The 15,299-nt window shown below is 36.5% G+C and overlaps 1 protein-coding gene across 1 annotated transcript in view; it reads right to left on the reverse strand.

The window, feature by feature from the left end:
- Window positions 1–2,411: 2,411 nt before the first annotated feature.
- The window catches only part of SKP2 (S-phase kinase associated protein 2), a 33,383-nt gene continuing 20,495 nt past the window's right edge, over window positions 2,412–15,299 (reverse strand). Inside the window, exons 7-10 of the mRNA XM_008050582.2 lie at window positions 14,163–14,293; window positions 8,425–8,476; window positions 8,153–8,260; window positions 2,412–3,245 (exon numbers count right to left, since the gene is read on the reverse strand). Coding sequence (XP_008048773.1) covers window positions 3,032–3,245; window positions 8,153–8,260; window positions 8,425–8,476; window positions 14,163–14,293 — 505 coding nt within the window. The 3' untranslated portion in view covers window positions 2,412–3,031. The remainder of the gene's footprint in view (window positions 3,246–8,152; window positions 8,261–8,424; window positions 8,477–14,162; window positions 14,294–15,299) is intronic.

A 15,299-nucleotide genomic window follows, 5' to 3' on the forward strand; every position in this document is an offset into this window, starting at 1 on the left:
GAGGCTGCGGTAAGCTGTGATTGTGCCACTACACTTCAGCCTGGTTGACACTGAGACCCTCATTCAAAAATAAAAATAAAGAATTAGAGAGTGTCAACCAAATGCAATGTGTGGACCATGTTTTGAACCTGGATCAACACAAACCCATGTAAGAAAATACTTGAGATGACAGGGATTTTTCAACACTATCCTGACATTTAATAATTCAGGATTAATTCAGGAGAAACCCTATTTTTTTTTAAGTGTACACTAAAATATGAAATTATAGGTCTGGCCTTTGCTTCAAAGTAGGTAGCACGGGAGAGGGGGGTAATGGTTGAATTCATGGATAAAGTGAAATTGGCCAGAAGTTAGTGATTGTTGTAACTGATGATGGGTATGTCATATTCTCTACTTTTTTGCATATATGACATTTTTTATCATTAAAAACCAAAAAGGAAGCATAGTAGTGAAACTGTAAAATGGCAGTACCCAACCTTTTTGGCATCAGGGTCCATCGGTTTGGTAGAAGACAATTTTTCCACTGACCAGAGGCTGGGGATGGTTTCAGGATGACTCAAGTGCATTACATTTATTGTGCAGATCACCAGACATTAGATTCTTATAAGAAGCACACAACCTAGATCCCTTGCCTGCACAGCTCACAATAGAGCACGCACTCCCATGAGAATTTAATGTTGCTGCTGATCTGATAGGAGGCAGAGTTCAGGCAGTAATGTGAACGAAGGAGAGCAGTCTGTAGATAGATGAAGCTTTAATATGGGCTTGCCTGCCACTCCCCTCCTGTTGTACCTCCCAGTTCCTAACAGGCAATGGACCCCAGGAGTTGATGACCCCTGATGTAAAAGAATAACAAAACTAGATGATATTCAGGAATCATTACACTACCATTTGAATGGATGGTTCAAAAGGAATTGAACTACTCAAAGACCTCTGGGGATAAGGCGAACTATTCAAATAGTTTCTGAATAACAGTAAAATACACAGTGTAGGCTAATCAAGTCTGTATTTTAAAAGTCCTATACTAGTTGGCTTTTGATAGTGCTTGAATTTAAGTGGTTTATAAATGTTATTACTTTTAGAAGCGCTCTAAAGTTAATAAGCCTGTACTTAGCACCTTTTCAAAAAGCATTATAAGCTATCATTTTTAAAAAATTGAGAACAAGCATTTGAAGTGCATGAGTCAAAAAGGACCACTTTAGGGCTCTGTTTTGAAGGGTCTTATTCTGAGGCCTCCAGGCCAAATGGCATACCATACTAAATGCTAATTTTAACTACAATTCTTGAGACAAAAGGAATACAACTTAGCTTAAGTACTCATTTTTATAAAAATGTGTTTTATTTTGAAACAAGTCTATAAAAGTAGAAATCACATACAAAAATACAGATTACTTTGACATGTTGGCAAAATAGCTTATGGCTGGACATGAGTTTCGAAATTCTATATGTTTGAGGGCATCTGGAAGTCAGAGTCCAACCAGATTCTAACACCAGCCCTTGTCACTAATCTGTAAACAATAATTTCAAGTAGTATTTAGCACTAGGTAACTGAAGCATAATCATTTTCTCTGTAACACTACTTCAAAATGTTCCGCCTTAGGTCTGAGCAGAGAAGGGCACACTTCATAGGATTGTTTCTAATGTGGAACATTTTTTCATTAAAAACAGCTAATGTTAAAGAAACTGAGTTTTGGCTTTTTTCTGGTTGCATTTTGAATATATAAAGATATCATCCATTTAAACTAGATTTTTTGTGATTTTTAAAACCCAGAATTAATATTTTTGCTTCTATGACCCAGTTTTTGTTTAAAAAAAAAAATCACTGATGCTATCAAAGGTTCAACAGCTGAATCTTAACTCTTACATAGGTGCAAGTAGTGCTTACTGTTGAAACTGCATGAACACATACCTGATTCCTGTGTGTATTTCTGATTTAAGGAAACATGCAGTTCCTCTTGAGAAACTTTAGGTCCCATAACTTAATATAATAGATAGTTTCAAACAATTATTGTGAGAGACCATTACAAAAAAAGACAATTTAAAATACTTGATTCCAGAGTAACATAAAAATAATCTCAAGAACCTCAGCACTAAAGGAAAACAGCAGGCAACCTCAGTTCAGAATTCTTCCATCCAACTTTTCAAGAATAAAGACTGGGTTAATGCCATCTTTCTAAAACAAAGAAGTAATTTTAAAAGCTAAAGAATCCATGTTAACATAATTTGATTATAAAGTTAGAAAACCACGATTATATTTCCTCAACTAATTTAGAATTCTGGAAATATAGTACCTTAATGAACATTAAAGGATACTTCAAGTTAGCCTGTCAGAAAATTGTCTCTTGAGCCTTCAAATCCTATACCAGCTCTATACCTCTGGCTTTAAAAGAACCGTTTTTAAAAAATTTAGGTTTTAAGGTGAATTACATGGAACAATTTGTTTCTATCATCCTAATTTCAAATCTAAAGACAAAATTAAAATGCAGGGTTTTATTCTTTTCCTACCCCAGAAGAGATTGCCTCAAATGCTACTACCTTATGATTCTCCTCCTGTTCAGCTCAAATACAAATAGCTTATTGTTCTTCCAAGCTATGTCTTATTAAGTAATACTATAAAATTAAATAGATAAAAGTTAACTACATAGGCTATAAAGATTGTTTGCTGGTGGTAATTTTTAAGCTTGATTCTGAATAGACTTCATAAGAAGGGCACTTGGAAGAAGTGGCTCAAACTTTGCTCTTTAAGGTATTTGAAATTATAGTCTCATTCTCCTAGAATTTCAAAAGGCCTACAACTTTGGCTCGTATCGGCACAGCAGTGAAAAAAGCTTTTATAGTCATTTTAAACAAATCAACACTTCATAGTTTTCCCTCTCAAATGGTTCCCTAATATACTTGTGGAATGAAGGCAAAGGGAAAAACAGGAATAAAACTAGTCAAGTGCTCCGGCAATTGGGCTTCTTGCCTATTTTCCCTGTTCCAAAAAAAAAAAAAAAAAAAAAAGAGGAAACACCATCCTGCAATAAATACTTCATAGACAACTGGGCTTTTGCAGTGTCAGTCGGCATTTGATGCCCCATATTTCCTGGTTCTGTTTGTTGCCAATAGTTGGCCTGGCAATGGTGGTGAAATGGGAGCAATTAATCTGAAGATGAGGAAGGGCTTCCTTTAACAGTTCAAGGGTACCATCTGGCACAATTCCAAAAACTTGTAGTGTTTTTAGTGTTGGAATTTCTCCAAGTTCACTGGAAAGGAAGAAAGAGACTTTCAGAGTAGTAGCATCTATGGAATCATTTGACTAGAATTATAACCCAATTTTTACAATTTGCATCATATTCTATAAAATGCAATCTGAAAACATAATTTGTAGTAAATTACTTGATAAAATAGCAAGTTAAACTGGAAACATAGACCATATAGCTTGAGTACCATGGCCTTAAGAAACATACCAGTGCTTTTTATTGAATAAGGCTCCTAATAACCTGAGAAACCCTGAGGTTTATTTAAAATCCAACCATATTTGCTTCTGTTCTCCATTCTTAATTTATACAGTGATCTGAAAGAGGTTTTTGTGTTGTGAGAAGAAACTAGCAAGTCAGTGATGGTAAAAGTAAATGTTTTACTGGAGCATCCATTGGCATCACCACAGGTTACGTGCAGTTTAAGGATATGGACTTGACCTTTATTTGAACCAGGCTCCACCTCTCACAAGGAGATATCAGCAGGGTTGATGAATTTCTTAATAATGGTTCATAGTCAACAGGTTCATTATATGTGACTTCCCTAAGATATTTTAGATAAGGTTATGTAGTTGGTTACAAATGGAGAAAATGGGTGATCAATTACACCTTTATAAAAGGTAATAGCCATCTTACTTCTCTACATGCTACCTTTTTTTTTTTTTTCCATAGATAAGCCTTTTATTCCTTTTAGGAAATTCAAATTTTGTGAAATACAAGTCTTTCAACAGTGAAAAAAGGGAGTCTATTTCTCCAAAGTAAACACTATTTCATGTTGGTAATACATCTTTCTTCTTAACCCAGATCTATGTACCTAAAAATTCAACTCTCTGATCTGTATTTACTCCAGGTTGGGACACACAGTACAAAGTCTCAGGAAAAAGAACATTTATTTTGGAATTTCAACAAAATCCTACTACAGATCAATGAACACACATCAATGACCTAGAGTTAGAACCATCCTTTATATTTATATTTTCACATTGTCAATAATTACTTAAACTTGTCTTATAATAACTGTCACCTGGCCTCCGACCTTTCTTCCTTCTAGCATATTTTATATACCAATATCCAAGGCAGCCTCCTAAAGCCTAGCTCAGATCATGTCATTCATCTCCAAAACCTCTGATGTTTCCCTTGTATTTATAGAAGTCGGGCAGTTCAGCTAGCCTTAAGACCGTCCATGCTTAATCTGCTCTTCCAGTCTTCCCACCACCTCTCTCAATGTATTTGTTCTACATTCCACAAGGTGTCTGAAACACCACAGATGTTTAATATATGTTAGATGTTAATACAAGGTGAAATGTAACTTAGAAAATAAAAGCACTATCCAAATAAAATAAATACGCTTGTTCATAAGAAGACAGTAAGATCTGGAGATATAACAGATCAAAAGAAAATCAGGAAGAACAAATTGCTGTCATTTTTAAAGAAGAATGGTTTCTGAAATGTAGAAACTGGGGTATAAAAGAAAGGTCACAATACATAGATGTTTATACTTATCACTTAAGATGAAGCAATTTTGCTCCAACTTTGAATCCCTCTTATGTGAAATTTGAGAAACGTTGTCATAACTGAGAATTCTGGTTCTGGTATATCCAAATTAGCCAAATTGTGAGCCATTCTGCAGTGGATAATATTTAAAAGAAGAAACTGTAGGTGGGAGTAAGAAAAGGAATGGCAGATGGCACAGGAGGAAATGTTTTTGTGACAGCATTGGGAAAGCTATTTGGTGAGGAGAGAAATTAAGACCAGACTCTCAGAACACACTTGGGTGTTATCTGTGAGAAGGGAGTTGTGTAAGAGGGGAGGATGGATGAAGGACCACCTCCCAAGTCAAAAAACTAGGAAGCCTCTAAAAATCTGAGGAGATAAAAATGTCTCTTGGCTGAGCCGGGCTCGGTGGCTCAGCCTGTAATCCCGCGTCTTGGGAGGCTGAGGTGAGTGGATTGCCTGAGCCCGCGGGTTCAAGACCCACCTGGGCAACTTGGCGAGACCTCATCTCTACAATAAATCAAAAATTAGCCGGGCTGGTAGCACGTGCCTGTAGTTCCAGCTACTTGGAAGGCTGAGGCGGAAGGATCGCCGCAGCCCAGCAGGTCAAGGCTGTGGTGGCCGGGAGCGGCCACTGCACTCCAGTCTGGGCGACAGAGTGAGACTCCAACTCAAAAAAACAAAAACAAAAACAAAAAAATGTCTCTTGGTATGTGTTATTACCAACAACACAGAACAAAGAATTTGTAAGCATATTTTAAAAACTACAATGGGAGACACTGAAGAGCCAATTAAGGGATAGTAATGAATAGTTTAAGAGTCATTATTTCTAATTTAAGAATTGTAAAATGACATCAATAACGTCTTGTGACTCTTTGTTTTAGTAAAGAAAATATAAACTTTCACAGGTTTACTCCTTACCTTATCTGCATAACCCTGTTTTCCTTATAAAATCTTAAATGCCTCAACTACAAATTCTCCTACCACAGGAGTTTTTAGTCTTACCTAATCTCAGATCAGTTTACTGTCTCCAGCTTGGGTTTCTTACTTGAATGAGAAATAGGGAATAATTAGAATAAAGTTTAGATATAGGGAACAAGACCAATTAGAGAGAATAAATACAACAGGAATAGGTCCTGAGGAAGAAAAATCTAGTTTTCCAGTATTTTAAAAACATTATCATAGAAAAAAGATATTCAAATTTTATTTTTCCACTTCTAAGATAAGAATGAAATTATCTTAAATTCTTTAGCGTTAAATGCTCTCTGGAAATTATTATTGAAGTATTCTGAAATTTTTGACTCTCAAATACATCAACTGCTAGAATGAATGGAATTAGAGTCATTCTAAATCTCATGTTATCTTGAGAAACTTTTAAGGATAGGGTACAAAAAACTCAAAGGATTCACAATATAAACCAGTGTCCTATTTACATAATGCCTAAAGAAACATACCCTTTTACCTTAAAGTTCAAGGACAGTATCTCTCTTCTTGTTCTCACTCTATTCTGGTGGTCTAACTTAGCTCCTGATGCCCCCATTTCTCTTATTTCATGATAAGATTTAGACAAGAAACAATAGTGCATGCAGAGAAGGTTCATACCTAGGTCTTTAACTTCAGGGTCCATGTTCTTAATTATCAATTCACACTGCCTGCAGGTATTACTATGCAATTATTATTATCCCACTGGATAAAAATATTAAAATGTAAGGGCTCACAGCCTTCCCCTATTCCTCTACTTGAGAAAAAGTATTTGGGTTATTACCTGCTTAGCTTCTTTCTGCAGAGAAGGAACAAAAGCAAGACACATGGATAGATTCTCTTGAGAAAAGCAGGCAGAAAAGAATTATCACCACATTCCCCAGGGGGATGCACAAGCAAAGAATCAGGACCCCAAATCGCAAGGACAGGAAAGAATGGATGACAGAGAAACCTTTTTGGGTAGATGCCAGAGGCTCCTAGGAGTTCTGGATGCTAGAAAATAGAGAGGGCAGGAATTTTAATGAGTTCCATGTATATGAATTTAAACCCCAACATTTGAAAGCCATGGAAGTAAACAATGGCATCCTATTTTAGTGGTGCTTTTCCAAATAAGTCCTAGCTCAGGCTCTGAGCCCCAAGATTAATGGAATGATTAATTAAAACACATAATTAACAGACTTCCTAATTCTTCTAGTTAACCTTGTGTAGCTGAAGTATGTGATTTACTTATTAATTCTTGAAACTAACATACAAAATCCCAACCATTATTTTGAGGACTAAAATTCTTTATTCAAATTTACCACCCTTCTTGGTAGGAACCTGAAGTTGAACTACCTTTATTTGTATTAATGAGCTAAGTAAATGAGTTCAGTTGCCATATTCAAGGCATGCTGACTATAGTAAGAAAGAGCACCTGACCAACTCTAAGATACTGACCTCTTGTGGTTTTTAATAAAATTGCTACACATTTACATTTGACATTAGGAAGACTTTTCTGGGCCTTTGGGATGAAATAAAGGAAACCTTTTAAAAATAAAGAGATGATATTATTACCAGGATGAGTTGGGTATAGCGCTTCCTAGAAGAAAGATGAACTAGATTGCTTTATTCTTTGCACTCCCTTGATCCTGTGGAAGTTGCTGAGCAGGTAAAATTAGCCCTCGTAGGAACCACCAGATTAGATACAGACGATTTTGCATCTGTCCAGGAGACCTAGGATCTAGACTCGCCATTAGGTTGAGTGAGTTACTTCATTTTTTTGAATGTTACTCTCCCCCATGTCCAAAAAGCATATCATACTCTTACAATATATATCACCTCCATGCTTTTATTCTTCCTATTCCTTGACCATCCAGGACATATATTACTAGAAGACAGAACTTTTCCTCTAAGCCCAGATGAAGGCTTTTGGAATCAACTGGAATGGATTTGAAAAATTAGGGGGAAAAAAAAAGACACCAACCCATATTTGGTCTGCCTTCTCAATTATACTGAGTTCCCTAGAGGAAAAGGCTATCATCTACTTCTTTTCCAAGTCCTCCACAGATATGAATATGGTATGCTAGTAATTAAAACTGCTTACAGCTGGGCAACCCCTTCGGGTCCCCTTCCACTGTGGAAGCTTTTCTGTCCTGTCAATAAATCCTGCTTTCTCACCAAAAAAAAAAAAAAAAATTGCTTACAGCTAAGTAATGAATGTTTAGTGAATGATTCCAGTCATTCACTGGACCAGACATTGTCACTTTACCAATGTCACTTTACCAGACATTTTAAAGTAAAACACTCTCTCTGCCTTGGCTTTTCTATCTTGCTAGTCTTTCCTAGCCAGTCTGTGGTATATTAATATTAATGTTTCAGTTTCAAATGGATTTTTAACACCAAGTGGCATCTTGTTTGGTCTCTGCCCTCTATTAGCTTTAAAAATAAAACATACTTACAGTAAGGTTTCAGGTATTATATCATAGCATCGACTGAGTGATAGGTGTTGGAGGTAGTTGAGCTGGTAAAATTCTGGAAAGCAGTCATTCTTTAGCATGACACTATCACTGTAATAGAGCAGAAGAAAAGTTATTCAAAACCACCCATCGCGCCTAGACAAGGGAGACAGAAATCGCCTACTGCCTTCAACATTAAGATCCTTTAACTATTCCAGGAGAAATAAAGATTTCTCAAATTTTTATCGAAAATAAGCAAAAAAAAAAAAAAATACCTTAAGTCTAGGTGGACAAGATTGGGGCATCTTCTAACTAAGGTAGAGACATCTAGAAAAAACAAAAAAGCAAACATGATGGTCACTATTCAATGAGGAAGAAGACAAGGATATTTGCTATCACTATCATTTAACATTGCGCTGGAAGTTTGGGAAATGCAATTAGAGTCACATACTGCTAGAAAGAAAAAAAAAGATCATCTTGGCATATAAAATCGTCTACTCCCAAAGCCCAAGTATCACCTGAAAAACTACTGAAAATGTTAAGAGAACTTTGTAAAATTATTGGTTAACATCAATCCTTAGCTTATCTATGTACTAGCAATAACTGGATGGCTAAATAATGGGAAAAAAATCCTATTCACAATAGCGAAAAGCAAAACCAAACACCAGCGTATATAAACAATCAATATATTATAAAGAAGGGGAGGCTGAGGTGAGTGGATTGCCTGAGCCCGCGGGTTCGAGACCCACCTGGGCAGCGAGACCTCATCTTTACAATAAATCAAAAATCAGCCGGGCATGGTAGCGCATGCTTGTAATTCCGGCTACTTGGAAGGCTGAGGTGGAAGGATTGCTGGAGCCCAGCAGTTTGAGGCTGCAGTGGCCGGGAGTGGCCACTGCACTCCAGTCTGGGCGACCGAGTGAGACTCCAACTCAAAAAAAAAAGATGTTACTTCCAATCAATGAAGAAAATCAAAGATTATTAAAAAGAAATATTGCTACCACAACTGGAAAAAATTATTTCTCCAATTCAAATAATATATCCAAATAAATTCCACATAATATGTTTCAAATTAAAAAATATTACTTAATTGAATCTTAGGATAAATAAGGTATTTCTAAATCTAAAAAAAAAAAACATAGAGGGAACACATTTACTTAAATTTATACTACAAAAAATGTATAAAACTCTACCATGTTAAAACAAAACAGTTTAAAAAGTATCAAAAAACTGGTAATACATGTTTTCAACATACATTAAGCAGTTAATAGTCTTACTATATAAAAAGATAATAGAAAATAGGCAAAGAGCCAGGCTTGGTGGCTCAGCCTGTAATCCCATACCTTTGGGAGGCTGAGGTGAGTGGATTGCCTGAGCCCGCGGGTTCGAGACCCGCCTGGGCAGCGAGACCTCATCTCTACAATAAATCAAAAAATCAGCGGGGCATGGTAGCGCATGCCTGTAATTCCGGCTACTTGGAAGGCTGAGGCGGTAGGATCGCTGGAGCCCAGCAGGTCGAGGCTGCAGTGGCCGGGAGCAGCCACTGCACTCCAGTCTGGGCAACACAGTAAGACTCCAACTCAAAAAAAAAAAAAAAGAAAAGAAAATAGGCAAAGAACATGAACAGATCTAATTTGCAAAATACAGAGATAATAAAATGGAACCAGAAATATTAATACCAAATATAATTAGAAATTTTGCTTTTTAGCCATCAAATGAAAAATACATATATTTTAAAGTAGGTCCCCCTTACACAATAAGTGGATATGAGTTATATGCACAGACTTTCAAGAGGCTAAACAGGACTTTTTGATTATGAATCGATTTTTAAAAAAAAATTCAGAAAATTACATGCTTTGCTCTTTGGTCCAGTAATCCAACTTTCAGAAAAATAGAGATGTGCTCATATTAAGGCAGCAATAGTTATAATAGCTCCTCCAATTGGTTTATAATATATTAGCCTCATCCATTCCTTGGAAAACAATGTTGGTCATTGTTACTAAAGACCTTTTCGGATAACATTTCAAGACATGAAAAAAATCCTAGGAGATACTGTATAGTAAACAAAAATTATAGACCATGCATTATAATTTCAACTTAGTAAAACACAAACACATGCATTCACATTTACACACAATAGCATATACAGGAAAAAAAAGAAAAAGGTTGGAAAAAGTACACCAAAACGTTAACTGCAGTTATTAAGAGCAGTGGGATTAAGTATAACTTTTCGAAATTTGAAAAGAAATCTCACGAGCTACTTTGTAATCAGAAAATGAATAAACGTTATTTATTTAAAACGACAGGCAAATTTCATTGACATTTGGGATTTCTTCCTTCTCACAGCTATCTTTGGCTGCTCTTCTCCTCTAAATTCTGGACTTGCATTTTCAACTGCCTCCTCAACATACCCACTTGGATATGTGATAGGCATCCAAATTTATGTCTAAAACCAAATACTCAATATCTCCCCTAAATTTGCTCCTTCTCTAAAGCCTTTCCCACCTCAGCAAGTGATAACTTCACGAACCAGTTCCTTTGGCCAAAACCCTTGCAATCATACTTGACTGTTTTTCTCACATCCCACACCCAATCTGTTACCAAATTCTGTGATGTTGGCTTCCAAAATGTGCCCCAAATCTGATAACTTCTTACCACCCTTAAATGTTACCACCCTAGTCTGCTAACTGGTATCCCTGCTTCATTATACCCATTCCCCCCTTAGTCTTTTCTCAACAAAGCACTAGGATGAGTCTTTTAAAATTACATGAGATCATATCATTGCTCTACTCAAAATACTCCAATAACTTCCCGTCTCAGAAAAATTCCAATGCTTTTGCCTTGGCTTAGAGAGCCTTTGGCTGTATCATCTCTTCTCATGTCCTCCTTGTTTCCTCTCACACACAGGTTCCCTTATCAAGGCCTCTGCACTTGCTGATCCTTATATGGGTTCCTTCCTCACGCCAACTGTCTCTGCCCAAGTTTTACCTCCTCAGAGAGGAACCTCTCTGTCTAACACTAGTCCCTTTCTGCTACATTCTACATACTTACTCTGCTTTATTTCACTTCCTTTCAATAACTTAGGAATTTTGTTGATCTGGCTCCCCGACTAGAGAGTAAGCTTCACAAGGGTGACTTTCTCTGTTTTGCTCAAAGCTACATCTCCTGAATATGGAACAGAGTCTCATGCATTGTAGGTGCTCAATAAACATCTGTTTAATGGACGACCAAAAAATGAAGAAAGCACACAACAAAATTTTGATTGGTCAATCATTTAGTCAGCCAACTAGCCACAACAAAATCTGAGACAACTTTATTTTGACACCATTAGAAAAAGAACTGCATGTTGGGGAATAAAATTGGTTAGTCTTCTTCTCTGGCCCTCATTGAAGCCCCATCCTCCATTGGTGAGAGGGGTTAGTTAACAGTAGTCACTGCCAAGATTCCCTCTTCACTGCCCCCGTCGTTTCACCACAAACAGCAGATATGCCTGAGCTAGAAGGGATCTTAGAAACTATGTAATACCACCTGTCACTTCAGAGGAGAAGTGATTTCAGCTTTAGAAATCGAGGTCAAATCCAGACCAAAAAACTAGGTCTTCTAGGAACTCATTCAGTGCCTTGTCCATTATCCCCCAAGGATAGTAATGGGTGGGGGCAGTAATAATAACAGTCAATAGTAACTAAACTCTCACTATGTGCCAAGAAGTGTTTCATGTGCCGTGCATATATCAACTCATTTATTATTTACTATAACTCTAACACATAGGTTCTACTTTTTTATATTCTATTGATTAGAGAGTTGAGGAAAGAGAACTTAAGAAACTTGCTCAAGGCTACCCAGTAAATGGCAGAATGGTATTAGAACACAGGCAGTCTGGCATCAGTATACGAGTTAAAAACAAATCTGTATTATCTTATATGTAATGAAATAATATGTACTATTATGAATGACATAAAAACCTTTTGATTCTTATTGTATAATTTAAAAAACTAACATTCCAATTTATACAGTCTCTTTGCCCTTGCCCTGAATGTGTCTAGCGAGCAAGATTTTATTACCTACTATTTCTGCCAGAACTCAGTAGACAGGTTATCTGTTCTCCTTCTCAGAGGGACAAAGAGAACAGTCTTAAGCCAAACTGGGACAAAATTAGTAGCAGTTTGCCTACAGCAGTTTTTCAACCTTGTACCCAGAGCCTCCATTCATTTCAGAAAAACTTTCAACAAAGTTGTGGGAGATCCAGATTTGGGAAAAAATGTAAACAGGGCACTGCCTTTCCTTCCCTTGCAGATCAAGAGTGGTGGGGTCCAAGAGTGATGGAAGTTGACAAAGAGTATGCTCATGAGTAGAAGTTTAAACTCCTCAGAAGGCAATTTGGCAAAAACTATACAAAGCTTGAGAATGGCACTCAATCCTTGATTCCACAACTCCACTTTTTAGAATCCATCCTTAGAAATCACTGAAAGATGTGTCTCTTTAGAAAACGAAAAAACTGAAAATATTCTAACTGTCCATTAGAAGGAAATAAACGATATCAATTATTATTGATTTAATGTAAATTATTCCATATCTATTTGATGGACTATCACATAGCCACTAGTGATGTAGACACTGAAAATGGGGTTATCTAGAAAAAAGAAAGTATTTACGAAGTATTCAAAGTATTTAATACACTATGTTCCACACTACAAAACATTTTAGAACAGGAAAAAGATGTTAGATTACTGGTGAGTTGTGCCCCTTTGTGTTTCTCTATATTTTACATATTCTTGAGAATGACTATTCAAAACTATACTCAGATTAAAGGGGAAAAATGTCAAACAGAAATACTGGGAGGGGAGAGTGCTAAGAAATAAAGATATGATGGGTACTTTCACAGATTTCTAAAGAAAATGTTCTTCTTGTCTGAAAATGCAAGCATTTGGAATAGCAGCATTCCAAATTTGAGTCCTTGCACAGGCAAAAGACGCTTATACCGACTCACTCATGAAAGTCTAGCTATTATTTTTCTATTTTGATATAACACACTTACCAGAAAATACTTCATGTTGTGAAGTAGTTTTTAAAGATGTATTCTGTAAATGTTTGATTCAAATCTTTTTCAGCATAACAAAAACTATAATAAACAAAATTCACTCAAATGAGCTAGTCCAGTTGTGATGATATTGAGATATGGTTGGTGTGCATTTCTAATTTAACTAGGTTTTATGCAGCTCAGAAACTGAATGATAGCCTGAGACGGCAAGGTGAAGCCATTAAAAAACCTTGCCATTTGCAATTACTTATCTTGCAAACCAAGACTTTTCTCAATATTAAACAAACAAAATAAAGCATGACTGAATGTTAAGGTTTATAAAGACTGCAACTGTTACCTACTGCTCCTGACTTCAAATGCCTGTGTTCATCTAAACAACCTCACTGCCCTCTTAGAATTAAAAAGTAAATATAAATATGATCTTATTGACAGTGTATTTACAACAGAGTTTTTCAACCTTGGTGCTACTAAACTTTGGATGAGATTACTTTCTGTGTGCTATTCTGCTGTCCTATACATTGTCTAGCAGCATTCCTGGTTTCTGCCCACTGGAGGCCAGAAGCACCCTTGCACCTGTAACAATCAAAAATGTCTCCAGACATTGTCTAATATCCTGTTGTGGGCAAAATTCCCTCCAACTGAGAAATACTACTTAGTCAAATATTGCATTTATCTATTTTTATGCTGGGGTTTTACCTAATAATTTAGTTGAATAAAAGAAGTTCTTCTGGTTAAAAATAAATTGTTTTCAAGTAAAAGGGTTTCTACTGCTAGATCCTGGATTCAGATGTTAACTCTAGCTCACCAGCTGTTTACTTAACCCTTCTAATCAGTAGCTACCTCATCTGAAAAAGAATAACACATGCACTGGATTAAATGAGACAACTTATGTAGAAGAGTATTCAGAAGAAGTTCTACACATCCAATCCATTATTGTTGTTAAAGCCTCAGTGTCTCAGGCTCAGAAGTTCTAACCTGATTTCTGGAGATTCTTCCGGTAGCCACTAAGATTCAGCTGGGTAATGGTCTCTGATATATGTGCGACAGCCACTTGCACATGCTTTTCAGTGAAGTCAAAACACCAAGAGAGGTTCAGCTCATCCAGTCTGCAAAAATGAGAGGTAATAAAAAGGTACAAAACCGTCACACAGGAATGAGTTTGCTCCAAGCTGCAAATAAAGAAAACACAAACCCCTTTATTCCTTACCATTTTTTGCACAGGACACCCACTTTTCTAGCAGGAGCTACCTTTGCTCACCTGCACCTGTCCCGTTTGCCCCCGAAAGTTGCCAAGGGATCAGAGCAAAGGCCTTGGTAAATGCTGCCTTCTTCTGGAAATGGAAGGGAGCACATTCTTGATGGTTCAAATGTCATTCCACCACTGAAGGTAGAAATTCTAGCCTTTGTGTTTTCTTTCTCAAACCACCAACAACCAAACACACTGAACAATCATTCAAGACGTTATAAAAAACTGATGGATTGCACTGGAGATTTCTAATAAAGAGATGCTGACATTGCAAAGCCACTTCATCTTATTGTGTCTCTGCTAACTGAGTAAATGAGGGTTTCAGAGATCATGTCTAATGATTAAATCCTAGTCTCTACTTCCTGGCACTGCTGACTAAGGCACAAATGCTGTACCACAGAGACCAAGGAATATTTAAAAACAAAAACAAAAACTGCATACACACAGTACTGAGTATTCTATATACCATGTATTGCTTCACTTAGTAATATCTGTACCTTTATACACTTTATGTGCTGACATTATTATAAGAAATGTTGATGGAAATTTACAATGCACCAAATTTGATCAAAAATTGTAAGTTAGGTACAAATACCACAGAAGAAAAAAACTGAACTGTATGGTCAGATGTAAACAGGTTTCTTTCAACCATACTACTGATAAGCATTACCACACTTTTCTTATTTTAATTGCAACAAATGAACAAAAAAAGGAATCAGTATACAGTATCCCCTGAAAATCAATTTGGCTCCTGAGTTTAGACAGAAAGTTTGGAGAGCAACGGCTATTGCATTATTTAAATCAAGAGCCTGGAGAGTTAGGAATAGCTCAAAAAGTTTATCCATTTCTATTCAGACATGAGGGAT

Source organism: Carlito syrichta, unplaced genomic scaffold, assembly GCF_000164805.1.
Source record: "Carlito syrichta isolate Samal-C Ts95f unplaced genomic scaffold, Tarsius_syrichta-2.0.1 Scaffold152793, whole genome shotgun sequence".
In the NCBI taxonomy this organism is placed as follows: Eukaryota; Metazoa; Chordata; class Mammalia; order Primates; family Tarsiidae; genus Carlito; species Carlito syrichta.